Source organism: Ruditapes philippinarum, unplaced genomic scaffold (genome assembly GCF_026571515.1).
Source record: "Ruditapes philippinarum isolate M1 unplaced genomic scaffold, ASM2657151v2 ctg1005_1_1_1_1, whole genome shotgun sequence".
Classification (NCBI taxonomy): Eukaryota; Metazoa; Mollusca; class Bivalvia; order Venerida; family Veneridae; genus Ruditapes; species Ruditapes philippinarum.
In genome coordinates this window covers 1-21,304 of record NW_026857726.1, presented here as the reverse complement: position 1 = coordinate 21,304, position 21,304 = coordinate 1, and the positions used below count along the sequence as shown (strand labels likewise).

The window sequence follows — 21,304 nt, the reverse complement described above, 5'->3', positions numbered from 1 at the left end:
TTAGTAAACACCCTGAGGTGATAAATGATATATCATTCTGGATACCAAGTGATTATGAGGAGAACAATTTTTATGACTTGGTGCGTTCTATTGGTGGTGATCTTATAGAGAATGTAGAACTTGTTGACAAATTTGAAAATAAGAAAAAGGGGAAAACAAGTCATTGTTATAGACTAAGATATAGACATATGGAGAAAGCCCTAACACAAGAAGAGGTCAACGCAGTGCATGCTAAAATAGAACACGATGTACAAAGTATTCTTGGAGTGGAAGTCAGATGAAATATATGATGAAGAAATTTAAGATTGAACTTTTTGTTAATTTAAAGAAAAAGTGTGTGTAATAAATGTTAAGGATGACAGTATTGAATCTTAATATATATAAAGACATTTTTTATACTTACTAAAATGTTCTACTTGTTGCTTCTTTCTTAAAGTGTCTGAATGAAATATTTTATTTATCATATATTTTATATGTTCTTGATTTTTGAAAAAGATATATACATGTATAAAGTGAGTGATACAGAAAACTTTTTTTTCCTTGCATTTTGACATTTTAATTCTCTCAAAAATTCATAGAGAAAAATATGTGTTAGAAAATATTAGTTACAGAATTGAATTTAGCCAATGTGAATCTGTGTTAACTGCTGATACTTATGTTGGCAAACATCACATGGAAAATAACATCTGACAATATTATGTTGGTTTCTGGTAACAAGCACATTTGAAGGTTAAACACAAATTTGTAATAAAATGGCATGTTTTCATTGTAGAATGATTTTTGTTGTCAGAATATGAACTATTTTGTGGAAAAAAACAACTTGAAAAGCTATCTGACACCTAAATTTGTTGGTTATAGATTTTCCCTTGTCCATCAGTCCAGCTGTACCTGACCTTCAATAGACTGACCAATACAGTGCAATGTGGGGACACATGGTCTGTGTCTGGTACTTTAAATTTGATTTTGACTAAATATGTTTTGATCTCCTTTTGTTATACATGTATAGTTGAAAATACATTATACTTAACAGTTACAGATGATAACAATTATTTGTATGGTAAGACTACTGCAACCTAAGACAAGGATAATATACTTCATACAGTGAGCTTTTTCCTGCCCATATATTGACAGTAAACTAATCTTTCTTTCATGCACACCTAATATAAATTTACTTTGTTTTAAATTTTACCCTATATTTGTTTAAATGCCAATATTGAATTTCAGTATCCAATAATAACCAGGTTAGAACAGGTAAGAAACCACCTATTCTAGTGGCAGTTCTAACATACTAGATACTATATATTAGATGGAAAAGCTTTGTTGGACTTACAACTCACTTTCGGTAAGTTTGGTGAATTGTGCTACTATTTATAGAGAATGTTCAAGCTGTGTTGAGAAGGTTGTAAAAGAATACAGGTATACTTCAGAGTTTAATCATAAAAACAAAAATGTTTTATTTTCCTATTTTACTATAAACAAACAAATAAATTAATTATAACAAACCATATATCAATAACTTTCTTGCACATCATATTTTTGAAAACCTTAATTTATAATAAAATTAAATTCAACTTTTTACTATGTAAGTTAATCCATTCAGCAATGGTTAAGATTTAATTTGTTCAGTCACATTTAAAAGAGTTCAATATCTTTCTACGGGTGTAATGTTCTTAATTAACTTAAGATAAAATTGGTAGGATGAAAAATATAATTTGCATCATTAACCCTTAATCTGCTGCATGTTTTGAATGGGAGTGTCCACTTTTCGGTTTTTGAGATTCGCCATTATCCGTTTTGTGGTTATCAAGATGAAAACTTCAAGAACACAATGCAAGGCAGCAAACAGTTTAGAGTGGTGGCACTGATGGCAAAGGCTAATCACTTTATGTTCCAGTATGTTACATGTTTTGTTGTGTTAATGTTATTTTTACTAGAATTTGCTGTAACATAGCACACAAACATTCATTAATTCATTAAATGACCTGAACCTTAAAGGTCATTTTGTGTTACACAGTATAAATTTAAACACAGTTTGCCATGAAACATGTTTGGTGCTAGCTGTACTAATAAATTTCCAAGCTTAACATCACTGCAAATGATTCTCTTCTGTACAACTGTCTGATTGCCTGCCATTTATGTTTCACTAGGTGTCTCTAACATCCTGGCATCTTGAGGTACAAGGTTTGGTACACCATTTTTTATTGGATAAGCCACTCCTATACTGTCACTCACAAGTTCACTAGTCTCTTTATCATATCTGAAGTAATGAATGAGTAGAAAATTGATTAGGAAATGTAGATTAAGATAGTCGACTCTTAATCAATAAATGTGATACTTGAGCTGCATTTAAGTGTGCTAAATATGAAGAACAAATTTCTTCATTCGGGACAAAACGGTTCAAAGGTCTACAAAAACTTTACATGTCTCTTTTTGTTGTTTAATTGACTCAAGTATTGATATTTGCATGACTTATAAAATAGCTAACCTAATTAATTGAAGCCAGTTGCTAGTAGTAACATGCATATTTTAAGACCCATATATCTAAAATGATGTTGAAATTAGTGATGCGTTTTGTATAAATATTTACCTTAAAGGTTTCTTTGATATTGGACACACAAGCACTTGAAGCAGAGTTTCATCAAATTGTTGACTATTTGTGCTGTCATTTGGTTGATCAGTCTTTGAGCAGAAAAGATTCTGATTTTGCTTTATTATACTAAAATCTGACTGCTGAAATAAACATGGTAGTGACTTGGTTTCCTGCCGCCATGAGACCCTGATGAGATAAGCTGTAAAATACAAGTATGCACATATGAACATAAAGTTTTCTATTTTTGTTAAAAATAGATTTTGATACTAAAGGTTGCCAAACTTATTGGTAGTTCAACTAATTAGACTTGTCAAAGAGACATTGAGATAATTTTTGAACGGGTGATGTGTTTTCCAACGGTTTGACAGTATGAAAAAAATCTGTAAAATGGGTCAAACCGTTCACGCTGAATTAATTAAGTTAACGTATTGCATGAAGAAATAATATTCAGACATCTTTCATAGATAAAGTTTAAATAAACGTGTCTAATTTAACCCATTACTTCATGAGCATTTTGTGAAAAATGGCTGTTTTCATTGAAAAGTCTCCCGTTACAAGTTCAAATTGCTATAATACTATAAAAACTGCTTCAACACTAATCAAACTTGGCACAAATGTTGACTGGACCATTGCCCTTGCAACAACATGCTCAGGCTTAAATTTTCTGTTACCATGGCAACGAGGGGACATCTCAAAATTGCCAAAAATCACTATTTTGCGTTGATTTTTTCCATCAAAATTGATTTCAAAGTGCTGCAACTTCTCAATGGATTGAGATAGAGTCAAATGCTTTTCAGCGTTGGTTACACGTTACCTTATGATCAATCTGGGGTCATTTACAGCCTCTCACAAGTCCAAAATTTTCTTGGCGATGAGGGGGACTCCGCCCCCCTTCAAACCCCCCAAACAGAAGGGGGCACATCCCCCTTCTGGCAACCCCCTGATGTATCTTTTGGTTGGGGGGCCGCGCCGAAAAAGAGGTCACTTTTTTTAACAACATTTCTCAAACAAAAACAAGTGTTTGGGGCCTAAATAAGGCATTTTTTCATCATTTGAGACAACAAAAAGGGGGGGGGGTGAAAAAGGCGTTAAAAGGCGTGTATATGAAGTAATGGGTTAACACACAATCAGACATTTCTCCATCAAAAATGTGGAGAAGTTCTGAACATCCAGGGAGGAATCTGTAGGGGGGGGGGGGGGGGGAGTCAGGGGTGATATTACATTCTATTATGATGCGCAAAGCTATTTTAAATTGCGATTAGTTTGTTTAAGCTTTGTTATCTTGTTTATTTTATGTCGGATTTAGTACTTTAGAGTCCACAGAAGACATGAAGACATTACCGTTGTACGTGAAGATAGCCACACTCTAAATTAGCGGAGACATTTACGGACGGACATTTACCTGGCTCCCAAAGAAAGGAACACCGCTTTTTAAGTAACATTCATATTAAAAAAGATTGTGTTTTAAAGTTATTTTGTACAGCATAAAAGCATATATAAGAAAATTAATGATACTCAGTTGAACTGATAAACTTACACAAAAATGTTTTCATGGGCAGCGCCATCTTGAATGACTAGTTGTTATTTGTATTTCTTTATTTATGAAAAACATACATCAGTTTTCCTGATCATTTTTCATAAACTCGCTTTTAATGTTTTAAATATTTGTTAAATTTAAAGTGTGGAAATATTGTATTTTTATAAGCATGATCTGAATGATATGTTGGGAAATTTAATAAATATCGATGAAAAAAGGCTAGTCCCTTTCAACTTGTGTCATTTTATATGTGAATGGCAGATGCATGTTATAAATTGCATAATTTTACAAGGAACAAGACACTTCATCACCAGACACGACATTTATTCCCTTAAGACCTTCATCCCACAAAATCAGTAAGAGTAAGAAGTAGATTCTAAATATTCTGAAGTAAATATTTCAGTAAAAATTGATGAGTAGGGGCCTATATTTTTCTTAATATTTAAAACTGTAAGCAATTCTAAGTATATTAACATTTAAACATGTATATCATGGAAGGCAATTTACAGTTAGCATACCATACAACATGAAACTTAATGCATAACCACAGATATATAAACATCTTATATTTAGCTCCATCATACCATGGCATACTGTAACACAAATATTTTACAGTTATTACTGTTAACACTGGTTACAGTAACAAATAAATGTGTGACTTTCAACATTCATCTTTCATTGCAATTTCAAAAATATGATAATACATGTATTGCAGAAAATATGTAGATCTACATTAATGATTGCTATATCAAAAGTATTTTTGTGGTCAGGCTGTTTCAAATTGGACTTATAAGAAAAGTAAAAACAACAACAGTATTTCTTTTTTATTAGGCCTACATTTATAACTTGTTAAATCAAATATATGTTAAAACAATGAATATTTTAAATCACCATTGATTACATCTCACATATTTCATCTTGATGTATGAGAAACACTAAAAAAAGGGTGAAGTGTCTGCAAAAAATGGTTTAAGGTGAAGTGTCAGAGGGTGAACAGTCTGTAAATCATTTTACACGCTGGAAAGGTGCCATACAGTATAGTTTTTGGGTTGTCTGTCAGTCAATTTGTTGGTTCCATACTTTACCTTTTCATTTATGGATGGATTTTGAAATTATTTTGCATAAAATATGTAGCATGTAGGAAGGATGTGTGGCAGTGGCATGGAAAAAAATTCATGTTCGGACAAAGGTCAAGGTCACGCATACTTTTAAGAAAGGATTTTTCATATAAAGTGCATGGGTGTTCATGTATGATCATTGATTCTTTCATTCGTGAATGGATTTTGTTGGACATGATGAAGCCATGTGGCATGCACAAATTAGGTCTCTAGCTAGCACAAAGGTCATGGTTGCACTTGTATGTCCAAGGTCTTAGTATGATAAAGTTCATTGAAGGCCTTGTCATGTCAACAATTCTGTCATTACTAGATGAATTTTATGATAACTTGGTTGGACATTATGACGAGATGTTATACCGAAAAATTAGTTCTCTAGATTACAGGTCAAGGTCACACTTGTATGTCAATAGTTGTGATATTAGGATTCTTTTGTAAGTGCATTGATAATCATGTATGGTCCTCAATTCTGTCATCCCTTGATCAGTTTTAGCATAATTTGAATGAATGTCAATTGGACATGATGACAACATATGTCCCAGGTCTCCAGTTTTAAAGTTTAAGGTCAAATATGTAGGTCCAAAGTCCTGATACAGTGTATGAAATTTTCATAAAATGGAGGCATAGTCATGTCTTGTCAACATTTCTGCCATTCCTGGTTTGATTTTAATGGAACCCCAGGGTCCAAAAGCCTAATTATAACATTTGAATTTCTTATATATTAAGATCAGCTTTGGCACTTAGAACAGATTGACATGCAAAAGATAGTTAAGACATTTACTCAGAAATAAACTAGAATTGCATTTTTTGTGCTATTCATAGCCAGATTTAAGTGAGAAGTGTTTCAATTGGTCATTTTATATCTTGTCTGACAAAAGTTTATTTATCTTGAAAACTTCTTTTCAATGTTTCAGAATCATGGATCTATATCAGACTGTACCAGCATCAATTAAGGACCCTTCTGACCCCCAAAAGCAGGTAACTTAACTAACTGTCAATATATGAGAATGTTTGGGACAACCAACTGTTGTGTAAATACTTAATTCAATATAATTCTTAGAAATTGATTTTATAGAGCCTGGTCAGTAAGTATTAAAGCATTTAGTATTAACCTGTTAATGCGGTCTGACCAGTCTGTAAACTTCTTGCTGCTTTATGTTCGCAGGACAATATGATTTAACCCTTAGCCTTGTACAGTATCAAGTGATTTCATGTGGGGAAAACATATATGTAAAACTTGTTTGTTAAGACAATATTTATTATAACTTGAGCATTTGTTCCATAGTGTATCCAGGAGCATAACTTTAAGGTATTAGATGTATAACTGACAATGTTTCAAAAGTTGTTTAAAGCTTTATATTATTAAACCTTATCATTTTCTTGACACCAATACAAAAAAAATACTGTCTTGTTTGAAAAATATTGACTTTTGAAACTTTGTCAATTATACATCTAATACCTTGAGTTTAAATAATAACTTCATATCAAATTTATGATCTATCATTTAACATAATAAGTACTATATTTTAACTACATAAGCAAATTCAACAAATATTAAACCATCTTAATTGGTCATGTGTAAATCAAATGTATTATTATCCCCCGCCGAAAAATTTTTGTCCGGAACATATCTCTAAAAGTATTTGAGTTATCAACTTGAAACTTCATAGGTGGATGGATCTCATTGAGGAGAAGTGCAGTGCTTAAGAATGATAACTCTACCCTGCATTATTTTTGAGTTATTGCCCTTTGTTATTTTTCAAAATTAATTTTTGTCCAGAGCATAACTCAAAAAGCCTTTGAGATATCAAAATGAAACTTCATAGGTGCATAGATCTCTGACTCAGGAGGTGTGCACTGCACAATAATGATAACTCTACCTTTTATAATTTTTGAGTTATTGCCCTTTGTTCTTTTTCATACTTTAATTTTTCCTCAAAAAGTATTTGAGGTATCAACTTGAAACTTCATAGGTGGATAGATTTTACTGAGGAGGGATGCAGCACACAATAATGATAACCTACCCTGCATTATTTTTCAGTAATTGCCCTTTGTTATTTTCAGCCATCAGTATTCACATAGGTTTCAAATTTGTAATCACTATAGCCATCAGTTTTCATTACCAAAAGACCTCTTAAAATAGAATTATTCCGCTCTACTACATATACATTCTTCCAATGAGCAAACACATTTGGCGGGGGATGGCCATGTTGACATGGCTCTTGTATCAGTATAAATTACTGGAGAATTAAAAAACATTTTAGCTTTTGCAAGTTGAACTCTGTTTGAGGCATGCAAAATTGTTAGCTCCAAAAGTAAAATTTATCTCTGTGGTATCATTATGAGATTTCATATCCATATTAACATTTTGTTCATTGAATTACTGTTTTACAGAAGAAACAGAAAAAAGAAGCAGTGAATAATTTCCTTGTAGAATGTCTACCAACAAAGCGTATAACTTCAGGTGAACTTGATATGCTGAAAGGCAAACATTTATTACTGGATTCTACTAGGAAGAAATGGAAGGACACGTCTAAGGCAAGATGTAGAAACACACTATCTGCTAGAGATAGAAGAAAACTGAAAGTATTTGAATTAAAGAAAGATGGACACAAGTAAGGTTACTAAAATTATTCCTTCCATGAAGTCTTATTATGGTCAATCAAAAAAAATAATTATCAAAATAATTCTGTAAATTTTTCCATTCTGTGCGGAACTTTGTTTACATAGGAAAGAAGGACTGTATCCAAACAATTCTGTAAACAATATTCCATTCCATTTGGAACTTCGTTTACATAAAAAGAAGGATGTTTTCCATTTAATAATGGATTATATTCCATTCCATGTGGAACTTTGTTTACACGGGAGAGGAGGGTTAGGAAGCAATAGAGCAAAACTGCTCAGATATCTGACATGTTGCATTACCTATTGAACCTTTATTTATCAAGATAATTAAAAGTTTGACCTTATTATGTACATAAAAATAAAAAGATGTTGCTTTTTGTGTTCTTTTTTAATTTTGATGGAAAAAAAAATCCGCTGTAGAAATGTGATGGATATTGAATAAAACTAATATCAACAAAAAACCAACAAAACAATTTATACATGTTTCATAATTGAATAAAAAAAAAGCAACAACAACAACAAACCCAGTTAATACATGTTATTCTGGGAATGGGGGTTACGTCGCCTGAACACAGAATACATGTAAGTCATATGGCGGCTTTCCACTTTTACTGGTAGAGGAAGACCTAATGTGCCCCCTGTTCATTATTTCTGGCATCTGAGAAGAACTGAAGTTTTGTAAACAAGCTGGCTAGCTTCCTCACATAGAAGTATCCAAAAGATCCTGTCAGGATTCAAACCCACAGTGGTGAGAGGCAAGTGGTTTAAAGTCAATGACCTTAAATTAATACTTATATATTATATTTACATGTATTGTTACATACAAAGTATATATATTTCTAGGTTTGAAGACTATGTACCATTACACAGACTCTGGCAAGATTATATGAGAGATATTTTAGACATATCCAGGTTTGTAACTTTATTATATATATAAAGTGCTGAAAATATTGGGAAAGAGAATTTAATCAGTTATGTTTCAAAATTATAGATATCTTATTGTAAAAGTGGCAGTTACTGGTATGTGACTTTTTAAATCAATGCTTATGATACATCATCATTGTTTTTGTGTCGTTTTATTTTTTTGTCCTTTGTCCCTGTCTGCAGTAGCAGGATTTTGAGGTGGTTAATCAATGGTTTGTGATTATAACAAAAAATTCAGTAATCCTATAGTTTGCAGCTAGCTCCTGGTAGGTCATTTGTTCTACAATGGTTTACATTTCTGATTGGGGAGTCTGTGGCCAATTTGTTAAGGTTGTTCACTTCAAACCACTTGCCCCTCACTGCTGTTGGTTTGAAACCTGATAGGGACTTTGGATTCCTTTATGTGAGGATGCTATCCAACCAGTAGTTTAATAATGTCGGTGGTTCTACTCAGGTGCCTATTTGTGCCTGAAGTAGTGAACAGGAGGGTCTAAGGTCTTCCTCCACTAGTAAAGTTCGAAAGTCGCCAAATGACCTGTATACAGTGTTTGTGCAACATAAAACCCAAACCCCACAAAAAGAAAGAAAAACATTTCTAAATTGAACTACTTCATGAAATACTGTTTAAAATGATGCATGGAATGGCATCTGAGGTTAGAAAAAGTGCTCTTCTAAACAGGTATAACTGTATTATATTTGTTGATCTCAATAACCATTTCATGTTACTACCTGTACATAACTGCTACTAGATTTTGTATTGTTTTAATTTTTTTGGTAGATATTCATCAGAAGTGGCTGGTCAAAAGAAAGAGAATAATGAGAGGTTATTAAAGGCAGACTATCATGGGTGTATGATTGTTGTTCGTCAAACCAGATGTCCATCACTGCAAGGCTTGTCAGGAATTGTTCTCATGGAAACTAGAAATACTTTCAAAATTGTTACAAAAGATAACAAGATTAAATGTAATTGAATTATTTTATATTGTTTTCTTAAAGGGAGTTAACTATTTTTTTTTTGACGAGACAGGACTAGAAATACTTTTTATCAGAGATTGTGTACCATTTGATGAAGGTTTAGACCAATAACTAGTATGCAAATCTTCAGATCATTTCCTCACCCTGTTTTTCCAGATATATCATTTTACTTTTGAAAAATAACCAAAAATGAAAAGCCATGTAATGCATTCACATAAATTGCTCAAGAAATTGCACAAAAAGTGGAGCTCCTTTGTTAGTGATATTTCCTGTGGAAAATGTAAAGTAAATCAAGAGTGTAAATTGGGGATTAAACTATAATTATTATTGTCCCCAATCTATTCAAAGAAATGGTGGATAAAGAAATTGGCTCCATCGTTCTGTCCGTCTGTCACACTTCATGCCCTGTCAATAACTCAGCCATTCATGAAGGGGTATTGAAATAACTTGGCTCAAATACACCCAGACCTCTATCTCCAAGGTCAAGGTCAGGCATGCAGATCAGAGGTTAACATTGCCTATTGGTTGGGAGGGGAATATATTTGTGTCCGTTCCATCAAGAGATTTTGAAATAACTAGGCACAACTGTTCTCCATAATACCATACGAGCACAAGGTGTGATGTGCAACACCCAGACCCCAACCAGCATGGTTAAGGTCACAGAGGCCAAAGGTCTGTATTTTTCTTGTCCATAATTCAACTCTGCAAGAGGTATCGATATTAAAGTGAAACTTAAAAGGTGAAAGGGAGTGCACTGCAAAAAAACTATTACTCCATCGTAATTATTCTAAAATTATCTCCCTTGATGAACGTTTTTTCAGTGAAAGAACTGTGTTTATTATGGTTCACAGGGGAGGAAGTGTTGACAAGTTATCATAAGAACTCCATCCCTTGTGTAACACTTCCTCCCCCGTGTGGTTGTACCTAGTTTATACTTGGACTAAACAAACTTCTGACAGAATATTTATTATTAAAGTATGATCTAAACTTTAATATGACCTTAACTGGCCAAGGTCAAATAAGAAAATATTGTGTAGAACTTATTTATGCACTGATTTGATTAAAATTTAGACACAATCTGCATAACAACCTCATCTTACTACATGAAATAAATATGCCCGTAAATCCTTTATCAGGGGGGTCATATTTGACAAAGAAATTGCCAAGTGTCTTGTTCCTTGAGTTGAGAATAATTATTTGATTTTTTTTCAGGTTTACCAAAAATGAATTCCTTGTTTTCATTTGAACTGGACAACTTTGTGTTTACTATACATGGAAACCAGTTTTGTTCAAAACCAACACTGAGAGTGAGAAAGAAATTCAAAGCGAAAGGTCCAATAGACATTTGAAAGTTAATGTGTTCTATTTTATGATAGTGTTCATTGTTATGACTTTGCATTTTAAATATAAAAGAAATCTACATGTATGTGTTTTTGTTATTTCTTGTTGTTCACTTATAGACAGTATTTTAGAGCAACTGGTAAATTTAACCTCAAATATAGAAAATTTATCTATTTTATATGTAGAAATAAAATATACATAAATGCTTGCATATGGAAAGTTAATGTATGGTTATCAAGCACTCGGGATAGATTAGTTCTTTTTCTACTTTTTTCTTTAAAATTGTTTACGATCACTCTAAGCAGGTATACATTGTATACATTAAAGAGACAACTATGAGATACAAGGGAATGCGGGAACCAGTCCCTAGCTCTTATTGAATAGACCCCTTGGTTCTTTTACATGCCCAGTGTATAGCACTGATACATGCAAGGATTACCTGGATTTCTTACCAGTACACCTCTTTGTGGAAATGTTAATAAAACTGGTATCTGACAATAAAAATAACATACATTGATCTATTAGACCATATTTATGCATGCTTATGAAATGCATGTAAGACTGGCACTTTTTGTGCAGTAACCAAAGATTAAATCAAAAGTAGGCCTATATTACAAATGTATATATACATTCGTGAACTTTTATTGACAATTAAATTGTAATTAAAGTTTATGATACATGCACTGATGCATAATGAATATTTTGCTTGTGTCTGAACAATACATTCAATGGGTATTAGAAAAATGTTTAGAAAAATCATATATATTGCACATGAATACAGTAGTAAAAGTACCTGAGACAGTTAAATTCACTGATAAAAGTATTATAATAAATAGAGATTAAAATGACGTTTATCTTTAGTAAATCTACACCTTTATAGTTCTGCAGTCATAACTAAGTAATGAAATAACAATTGCTTGTTTGGGACCTTAGTAAGGATAGGGTACTTTGAATAATTTCAATAATGAGAGTACAGTACTTGTATATTGTTTTAAGATTACATGCTTAAGTTTGTTAAGTTTCTGAATTTTTATATGACTGTCAACACAGTAAGTTTATGTGACATTTTAATCATTATTAAAATTAAATCTTATTTCACGAGCAATTAACGTACGATATTAGTACGACATTGTACTGGGACGAAAAAACGCACATGCTGTCAACCGGTGACTATGTAAATTACTACCTTCATAAAACGCCCTATTAATAGAACAACGTTTATTCGCATTTTTTATTCCTCAACATGACTGATCCTAGAATATTAGCTGTCAAGGAGTTAATTGAACTATGCCCAGATTTTCCAAAGCCAGGAATATTATTTCAGTGAGTGATTTCAATTTTTGATTATTGTGTTTTAATTAACCGGTAGATGGGTCACCTAGCTGTATACTGTACTGTAGCTATATAGATTCTATTAATCTAGAAGTTTAGAATTTTGTTGTTTTGATAGTGAAAGTAAGAAAGATATACTAGATGCAATCAAACTTGTTTAACAATTTTATATTTTTTACAATAGCAAATATGATAATATTTTGAAAATCGCATCCCGATGTTTAATCAATTAACTGTGGTAATTTTAAACATGTTTATCTTGTTTAATAAAACCTGGCTGTCATGCGGATAAGTAAGGGTCAGAAATGGGAATTTATGAGTTTTAAAGTAAACTGGTGATGCATAACGACAGAGTTATCTGTCTGATGAAGTATACAATTAATTTATAATGTTCGTGGAGCACGAGGCTTGCTTACTCGAAGAAAAAAAAGTGGAGCTATTGTCATGACCCAATCATCGGCGTTGACTTTGGTTAACCTTTTTGTTGCGGTCCATTTTCTCAGAAAATATATCACTTCAAACTTTGGATACATTTTTTTTACATTAAAGGACGCCAATTTAAAAGCAAACAAGCCTGAAGTTAGTTTTTGCATTTCTGCTCCCTTTTCAACTAAGATGTTTTTTGTCTGGTTAACGTTTTTGTTATGGTTCATTTTCTGAGAAACGAGGTTATCACTATTTAAGGTATTCGCATTAAAATTTTAATATTTGTTTACTATCATGCAAGGGCATTAAGTCTGTTTAGCACTTTTGCAGAATTATGCCAACTTTTTATGTTGCATTTATTTAGATATCCAGTACTGAGAAAAGCGATATTGTTTAAAACGAATGTACAGGCTACTCCTTAACCCTGTATTTTGTGTATATGATACGTTCCTGTCTGTACGTCACACGTAAACTGGACCAATTTTAACCAACTAGTCCTCATCCGAAGACTGACGGATATAGTGCCAGACTGACGGATTGGGCCGAAAAGTTGCGATTGCAATTTTAACTAGTGTAGACTTGAGAAAATATTAAACTAACAACATTGTCACTATATACTTTAGGAACATTTTCCCAGTGCTCAGGAATCCAAGTGTTTTTAAAGGACTGATTGACGTTCTTGCAGAAGATATAAGGGCAAAATACCCTGCAGTTGAGGTCATTGTTGGACTTGATTCAAGGGGTTTCCTGTTTGGTCCAATGATTGCACAGGAGTTGAATGTTGCATTTGTTCCTGTTAGGAAGAAGGGAAAACTTCCGGGAGAAACACACCGAGTGGAATACTCTTTAGAATATGGAAAGGTTATATATTTTTGCATAAAATGTTTTACCTATTTAAAGAAATTGTTTTATAATTTTGCCGGAAATTCGGTTTCATTTTCATCCGTAGTTTTTATCGCCTCCTTTTTGAAATCCATACTATTATGATAGGCATTAACCAATAAATGACCGAGTGAAAATGTTTAAGAAATTTGAAATAAAACATAAAAACTAACTTGTTTATAAAATTACTGCCCCGCTATTAGAATTTAACAATGCGGATAAGTTCTGGACGATATTAATAGAAATTACGTTGGATCACATGGATTATTGATTATTTTCGCATCGTAAAAATAAAAAAAAAACACACAGGATTATGACAAAATATAAAGTTACTTTGACTTTTTCCAGTGCTCTCATCATTTGCACTTAGATGGGAATTATGTCACATTAAACATACTTTAATTTTTATTCATCATTATGAACAACCAGGGTCATTTTATTATGTTAAAAAAACAGCTAAACACGTATTGTTTAACCGCTTGTTTTAGATAATTAACATATACATGTACTATGTATTTTATATCGAATTTACGAATATGAATCTGGTTGGCACAGTTTTTTGTTTTATGTTATATTCTATTGACGTGCAAGCGCGCATGACTGAGACACATATATACAGTTAAGTACAGTTCTAAGAATTTTCCAATTTCAGGACTCGTGTGAAATTCAGAAGAATTCTCTACAGCCGGGACAAAAAGTTGTAATAGTTGATGATTTATTAGCGACTGGAGGTATATTATAAATAAATATTCCCTTTCAACAAAGTTTTTAAACATGTTTATTTCCGTTCACAATTAAATTTATTAAAATGTATGTAGCGACACACTGTTGAATAGTTATTAATGATCTATGCTATGTTTCGCAATTCACAGATTATTGAGCAATTCCTCATTAAAATCACATCCTAACTGTCGCTCCACTTCCCTTCGTGTAGCGAAGAGTAACGGAGCGAAAGCGATGAACTGATTTTAATGAGATTGACAATTTCTGGTATTATTATTTTTGTTGTAACATTGACTTTGTGTAACAGATTAAGCAGGATGAATGTATTTTCTTTTGCATTAAAAAATATAAAATGTTTAATATTTTATTTGTATATTCAGGTACAATGAAAGCTGCATGTGATCTTATGGAAGCAGCAAAAGTAGAAGTTCTTGCTTGTTTAGTAGTTATAGAACTAAAGGTGTTAAAAGGAAAGGATCAAATAAAATACCCTTTACTTTCATACATTGAATAGGCGCATATTTATCATATATTTATTAAGCCACAATTACGAATAGAAATATGAATATCTTGAACTTGGACAGTTGCTTGAATGAAGTTTCAAAATGTGCAATTGTTGATAGAAACATTCCCATGTTCAGGTTTGAAAATATACGTACATGATATTTGTATAATTAAGCTGTTTGTATAACTTTTATATTACTTACGAATTACGGGTAACGGGGTAATCATGCGGATTTTGTCAGTTTACACATTATAGCCTCGACCTATAAGCCGTACGTCTTGTGAGCGAGTAAATTGATAACATAAATCATAGACATCAAATCACTTCAAATGTTACATGCATACTTTTTTATGCATTAACATTTTATGGGATATTGATGGTATACATACTTAAAATATGAAATATAACCAATGAACTTTCAGCGTTTGGACCACGTGGTGTTCTAATAGAGATCATTATCGAACCAATTTTATTAATTAAGCCTCGTTTCTTTTATAAAATCCATACCAAATGCATATTGTATCCCATATTGTCTCGAGCGTTTTCATTTTTAGAGCCCGAAATATCTACATCAAATACATAATCGTACTCCATCTATCGTCATTTTATTTACAGGGTAAAAATAAATCGAATCATTTCCTTATTGTACTTGAAGTAACGAAGTTCTGTAAAAAATGTGAAATGAATAGGTCATTGTACATCCTTGAGAACAATACTGATTCTATTGGACTCGTACACTGCTTCAAAACCTATATATGGTATGGCTGGTGCCTCGACAATATAGTTTTAACAGCTATGTATTCGTCTAATACAATTCAATATTGTACTCAACACTGTTTATTAACCTTGTATTAATGGCGCAATAGCTTATTGTACGTACATGTATATATTTATTGTGAAAAAATGTACTCGTGTATTGATGTATATATACATGTATGATATACTGTAAAGTTATAATAAAAGACTAAAATATTACAATTTTTCATCTTGTTATTATACAAGACACTGTGTTATCAAACGACTTGTCTTACTTTTATGCCCTGTATATATCACTTGCAAAAATACCATCTAACAGAAAAAGAATATCCATACTGAATACTAATTAACTCGGAAGGGCGTTGCTTACTATTTACATTATGTTGGATATACAATGTATATTCAAAATTGTTAATACGAATTAAAAAGCCGATTATAAAAGTGACATTTTTCTTGATACTGACTGGCAGAATAAGATTTAGGTAGAATAGAAGATGGATCGCATATGGTACTTGGAGCCAGTCTTGCAATTCAGGTATAGCAAAGTCTACATGCAAGTTGTATGTCACGGTTCAGAACTGTTTACTAATTAGGGGAGAAAATGTGTGAGCGGCCGGATAACTCATTCGGTAGAGCCGTGGAACCGTATTTCGAGTGTCCTTGGTTCGAGACCTGGTCAGGCTGCACATTTTTCTCGCCCTATAACATTCAAATCATGATTACGAATAAATGATATCCGTTAACTAAGTGAGCTCTTCATACGTAAGAAACACAGCGTTGTATAAAACAGTATAATTACATGTAAATGTGCGCGTTCATGAAAGCATCAGAATGAAATCTCCATGTAAACACATTCTTTCTGTGAGGTTCTTATTAAGGTAATTAAAAAGCGTCAACTACATTAACTGTAACAATGTTCGAACTTATACAGCTATCTGCGTGCCTTGTAAGATTTTTGTAAACTGATTAATGTTATGAAATAAACTTGGAACCTGTATGCCAAATAAGTATCAGTGCTAGATTAGCTGAAATAAATTTTGTGGGGCTACGTACCTAGCTCGGAGCATATCGCAGAATTGCAAAGCGGCTTTCAGTGCTTTGGTCATAATTCCAAAGTAGGCTTATCGTATCCTGACTTTCGACCTTTTTTGGTCATAAGTAAAGAACTGGTAGAAAACATCATGTGCGTCATTTATGAAAACCAAGGAAGACATTAAAAGTTTTCTTCCAGATGGAAAAATGCATATTTTATATAAATTAACATGACTTGGTACAGCCTTTCAATATAAGCATGGGAAGCCGTCCAGTTAGCTCAATAGCTAGAGCGTTTGACTGAGAATCGAGCGACCCAGGTTTGATTGCCGGACGGACGGTGCAGGTCATTCGTTATGATCTTTCATGTAGTTTTTTTTACGACCATTCGTTGTTCCTCTGCTCTATACAGAAGTTTCAGTTCCTTTTGAAAGTGGAGGCTCGACAAACTGCTTGACAAGTCTGCCCAGGAACGATGCGGTGGCTGAACTTTGAGTATGGATCGTATATTGTATCGGTATTATTATATCTTATGTAGCGCTCATTAATTCAACTACGTGCACTTGAAGTGTCATTGGGAATATAGTGTTAAAGTATTTTCCAGTGCGTTTTTATTGAAACTGGATAAATGAACAATTAATGACACGAAAATGGTTCTCAGCAGTCTCGCGGGTCACTGAATCATGAGTTTATCATGCATCCGTTTTTTTTTATGTATTAAAAGTATTCGTATGAAATTAATTTTCACTGCTCACGTCGTCATAGAAAGGGACACTCTAAATATATATATGTGAATAAAAAATGATCAATATTTGCATCAAATGAACAGGTAGTATTTTTTGAAAATGGTTTTGATAATCCAACGAAACTTAAAAGAATGTGAAAATTGTCGAACAATTGCTCTGTGCGTGTTGGATCTTTCAAATAGAATATATATATATACACATGTATATACATTTTGCCAGATCACGGTCGGCAGATAACCTAATCACATGATTCAGGTGAGACATCTCCCCGTAAAATCGGCCCATTTACAGACAATATTATATTTGAAAGACCCTGACCAGTGCGGTATAGTAGCCAGGCAACATAAATAGCATGTCAGCTTTTTATAGAGTATAATTTTACAAGCAATGATATACGTGCGTATCAGAATGATCCTAATGAGAACTTTTCTATTCTTTAAATTGGTGAACCCACCATTATAATTATACTTTTACTTCAAATCCGGATAAAAAACAATATTCCGTTTTGTTTGATTTGTCTGTGTTTAACATGACCATATACTTGTTTCCTTTGCAGAAATTGCACAGTTTAAAACAAGAGGTCAATGATAACACTACAACGCTCACAAAAGATCCAAGACTAGAAAAAGTTATAAGTCATCAGGGCCCTGTGCGAGGCCACTTTTGATCACAAGGGCGTACACGATTTACAATAGATTAAGGAAGATATGTTGTTTAAAATAATTGTGGGTTACGACTGACGATTGATATGCTATCACAATGCTCGCTGGACTGAGCACATTGTTCTTAGGTGTGCTAAAGACACATTTCTTGCCGATGACACATGCTCACAGACGAATTAAAATCTGTAATCAATATGGCCTTTCTTACAAGTTTGTTTTGCCTGCCGACAGTTTCATACTAAAGTTTCTATTGACGCAAAACGTGTTGACAACATAGTGACCATTTATCAAGGTCACAATCCTCTTCAAATAATAGTTTTAGTAATAACAAAAATAACTGCGACCTTGAAATTAAATCAAAATTAGTAACTGAAGTACGTGATATTATTGGCTGCCTATCAGTCAAATGTTACGTGTTTCATAATGTAATGTTTACGCCTTTTTACCAATTCTAGTCTGAAAACAATTAAATATGAGAAAAATATTTATAAAGATATATGTTCAAATTTTTGCCATTAGGCCTTGCTTCATTCCAGAGATCTTTGCTCATGGACATGTAATTTCAGAGAAGATATAATAGCCTTTTTATATACGAGTGCACGTAAACTAAGTGATCCTAAGAGCAGGGCAAATTTAAACCTGGATATTATTTACTCAAGTTCTATAATGGGCTACAATCTGATACTTCTTGTCATATATCTAAAGTCTGGGAATTGTAAGAGTCTGAGAAGAAGATTTTGAAAGTCTGGCCCGGCTTTCACGTTCTCAAACTGAGACAAATCTCAATCTAAGATTGTCTCTGTAGTGACTGAGATTCTTACTCAGTTGAGAAAAATCTAAGATCTGAGCTGAGATTTAGACTTTCAGAACGTTAGTGAAAGCCGGGCCTGGTTCCTCTATAAGTATATCAACTTGATCTTACTTACATGTATCGAACCTTAAAGTAACTGACGAATGAAGACTTACAAAGATTGAAACACTGCATACAAAGTTATCATTTATTACACATATATATACATGTAATTATGTTTTAGTAAATTACAATATATGCATATTTATCATGTATACGCAAATGTGTGGAGACTTAATGTTAAGAACTATACATATATACATGTATATACATTTAAATAAATCTACTAATATTTCAAATAAATAATACATGAAAATTTATCAATTAAACGTTTTTGGCAAACTTGTACAAATATCTTAGTCAATCTTTTGTTACTCTTTCCAACACATTAACACGGGGGAGGAAGTGTTACATGAGGAATGGAGTTCTTATGATAACATGTCAAGGAGTTCTTGTGATAACTGTCACGGAGTTCGTGGGAAAAATATTGTATATACTGCAAAAAAAACTCGCCAAAAATGGTAATTTTCATCCTTTAAAAGTGAGTTTTAGGTGCTAAATTAAACCTTAATGATTAAGATTGCCTTACATATTGTATTATGTGTCAAAAACTAATTCATATAATCCATTTTTCATCGCCTCTTGCTTAAAATCTCGAAGTTTTGGAGTAAAATTTTCAAATTATTTGCCAATTCGCAAGTAGTGACCCGTTTATTTCATCCTTGCCATACAATTTTTTTTAGAAAAGCTTCGTATTTAACATAAACATAAAAAAGTTCATTTAATCCTTACAGAATTGTTTATTCACATGTCACAAAATCATCTAATAAATTAATTTTCTATAGTTTACTGTGAGCCAAACATTGAACATAAACAAATACATTCATTTATATGTAGTGTGTCAAATCAAAACAAAACAGCAGTTACACTTATATTGCAATAACAAATACTATATATACAGCTTATAAATTATGAACAAAAATGAATAATTTAAAATAATGATATAATTATATAATTACAGTCAACAGATCTTTATCATGAACAAATAACTCTCCTGATAAAGTAAAAAAAAAAACAAGCAAAATTTATTTATTAGACCTTCAAGGTCAAGGTCATTGGAAGTAAAAATCAATTTGATATATTTCAAATTGTTGTGTCCAAGTATGAAGACAAACCATTCATAAATAACAAAGTTAAAGCCAGTTATAGCTAAACTCATCAAGAACAATTCAATCATTTGACCTTGAAGGTCAAGGTCATTTAAGAGTGAAGGCCACATTCAGTCTGGCCTACTTGAAGGTATTGCTCAAAAAGTTGATCCTTCCAAGTGTGAAGGCATTCCATCGAGAATTAAAACATTATGATCAATGTTAATATGGCAACATCGCCAACATCATGACTGTAGCAATAGCTCTTTTTTTTCAAAAAAGACAAGCTAAATTATTATGCAAGTGAAGTTACTACTTTTCATTTCACATTAAAACCTTTTAAATCAATACACTATATTTTTTCACTGATTCAAGTGTCAAAGCTTGTTATAATCACATATTATAATAAATTTAGAAAGAAACATGATTTTCATACTTTTTAAAGGAGACATAGTTATACATTACATAGTAAATAAATACATAATACATTTAGTATTGCTAGACTTCCATATCTATGTATCATTATGTACCTTAAATTACAAGACTTTCATTTACATGTAGAATTTGTATCATAACTTTAATTTTATCATTTTTAAATCACACAAATTTAAATTTACAAACCAATTCTATCAACAAATTTCAATTTTTTCACAACTTCCTGTCCACTAACTTTATCTAATATTGCTCTTAGTTTATCTACACTCTTTTTAATGTCTGGACTTCCTTTAGAATCTATTTGCTGCTCCTCTGAGTCGGTAGAGTTCAGATCCTTTGCACTCTCAACAGATGAGTCCCTTACTTTTATAATCTCTTGTGAATCACAGACTTTTATTGGTGAATGATGTAACTCAATGTATTTCTGTCCACAAGGCTCAGAATCTTCATCACTTTTAACAGTGTCTATATAAGGTTTATGCAAGATTTCAGGAGCATTCTTGTTCGCTAATACTTTTGAAGCACGCTTAGTGGCTTCTGAATCACTCTCCGATGAGAATTTGAATGCAGGAAAAGAAACATTCTGGCCAGAATCACTAAGGCCATGCATCATCACTTTCTGATGTTAATCTTTGTGAATTTCTGGCACTTGATTTACTGTGTTTCACGACTTTTTTCTTTTCTTTCTCGGTGTCTAATT

The 21,304-nt window shown here is 32.4% G+C and overlaps 3 protein-coding genes across 3 annotated transcripts; 2 read left to right on the top strand and 1 right to left on the bottom strand.

Moving 5' to 3' along the window:
• Positions 1-1,430: 1,430 nt before the first annotated feature.
• On the bottom strand, positions 1,431-4,257 carry LOC132750711 (protein preY, mitochondrial-like). The gene is made up of 3 exons (XM_060740739.1): positions 4,128-4,257; positions 2,588-2,789; positions 1,431-2,257 (listed from the first exon to the last, which is right to left on the bottom strand). Exons 1-3 carry the CDS (start codon positions 4,153-4,155, stop codon positions 2,134-2,136), a joined length of 354 nt encoding a protein of 117 aa, XP_060596722.1. The 5' UTR covers positions 4,156-4,257; the 3' UTR covers positions 1,431-2,133.
• LOC132750709 (ribonuclease P protein subunit p29-like) lies at positions 3,990-11,192 on the top strand. The gene is made up of 6 exons (XM_060740737.1): positions 3,990-4,025; positions 6,157-6,220; positions 7,637-7,857; positions 8,711-8,779; positions 9,570-9,754; positions 10,979-11,192. Exons 2-6 carry the CDS (start codon positions 6,161-6,163, stop codon positions 11,113-11,115), a joined length of 672 nt encoding a protein of 223 aa, XP_060596720.1. The 5' UTR covers positions 3,990-4,025; positions 6,157-6,160; the 3' UTR covers positions 11,116-11,192.
• A 558-nt stretch (positions 11,193-11,750) lies between these two features.
• On the top strand, positions 11,751-15,386 carry LOC132750710 (adenine phosphoribosyltransferase-like). Its single transcript, XM_060740738.1, has 4 exons — positions 11,751-12,430; positions 13,489-13,726; positions 14,400-14,478; positions 14,851-15,386. Exons 1-4 carry the CDS (start codon positions 12,351-12,353, stop codon positions 14,982-14,984), a joined length of 531 nt encoding a protein of 176 aa, XP_060596721.1. The 5' UTR covers positions 11,751-12,350; the 3' UTR covers positions 14,985-15,386.
• The last annotated feature ends 5,918 nt before the right edge of the window (positions 15,387-21,304 follow it).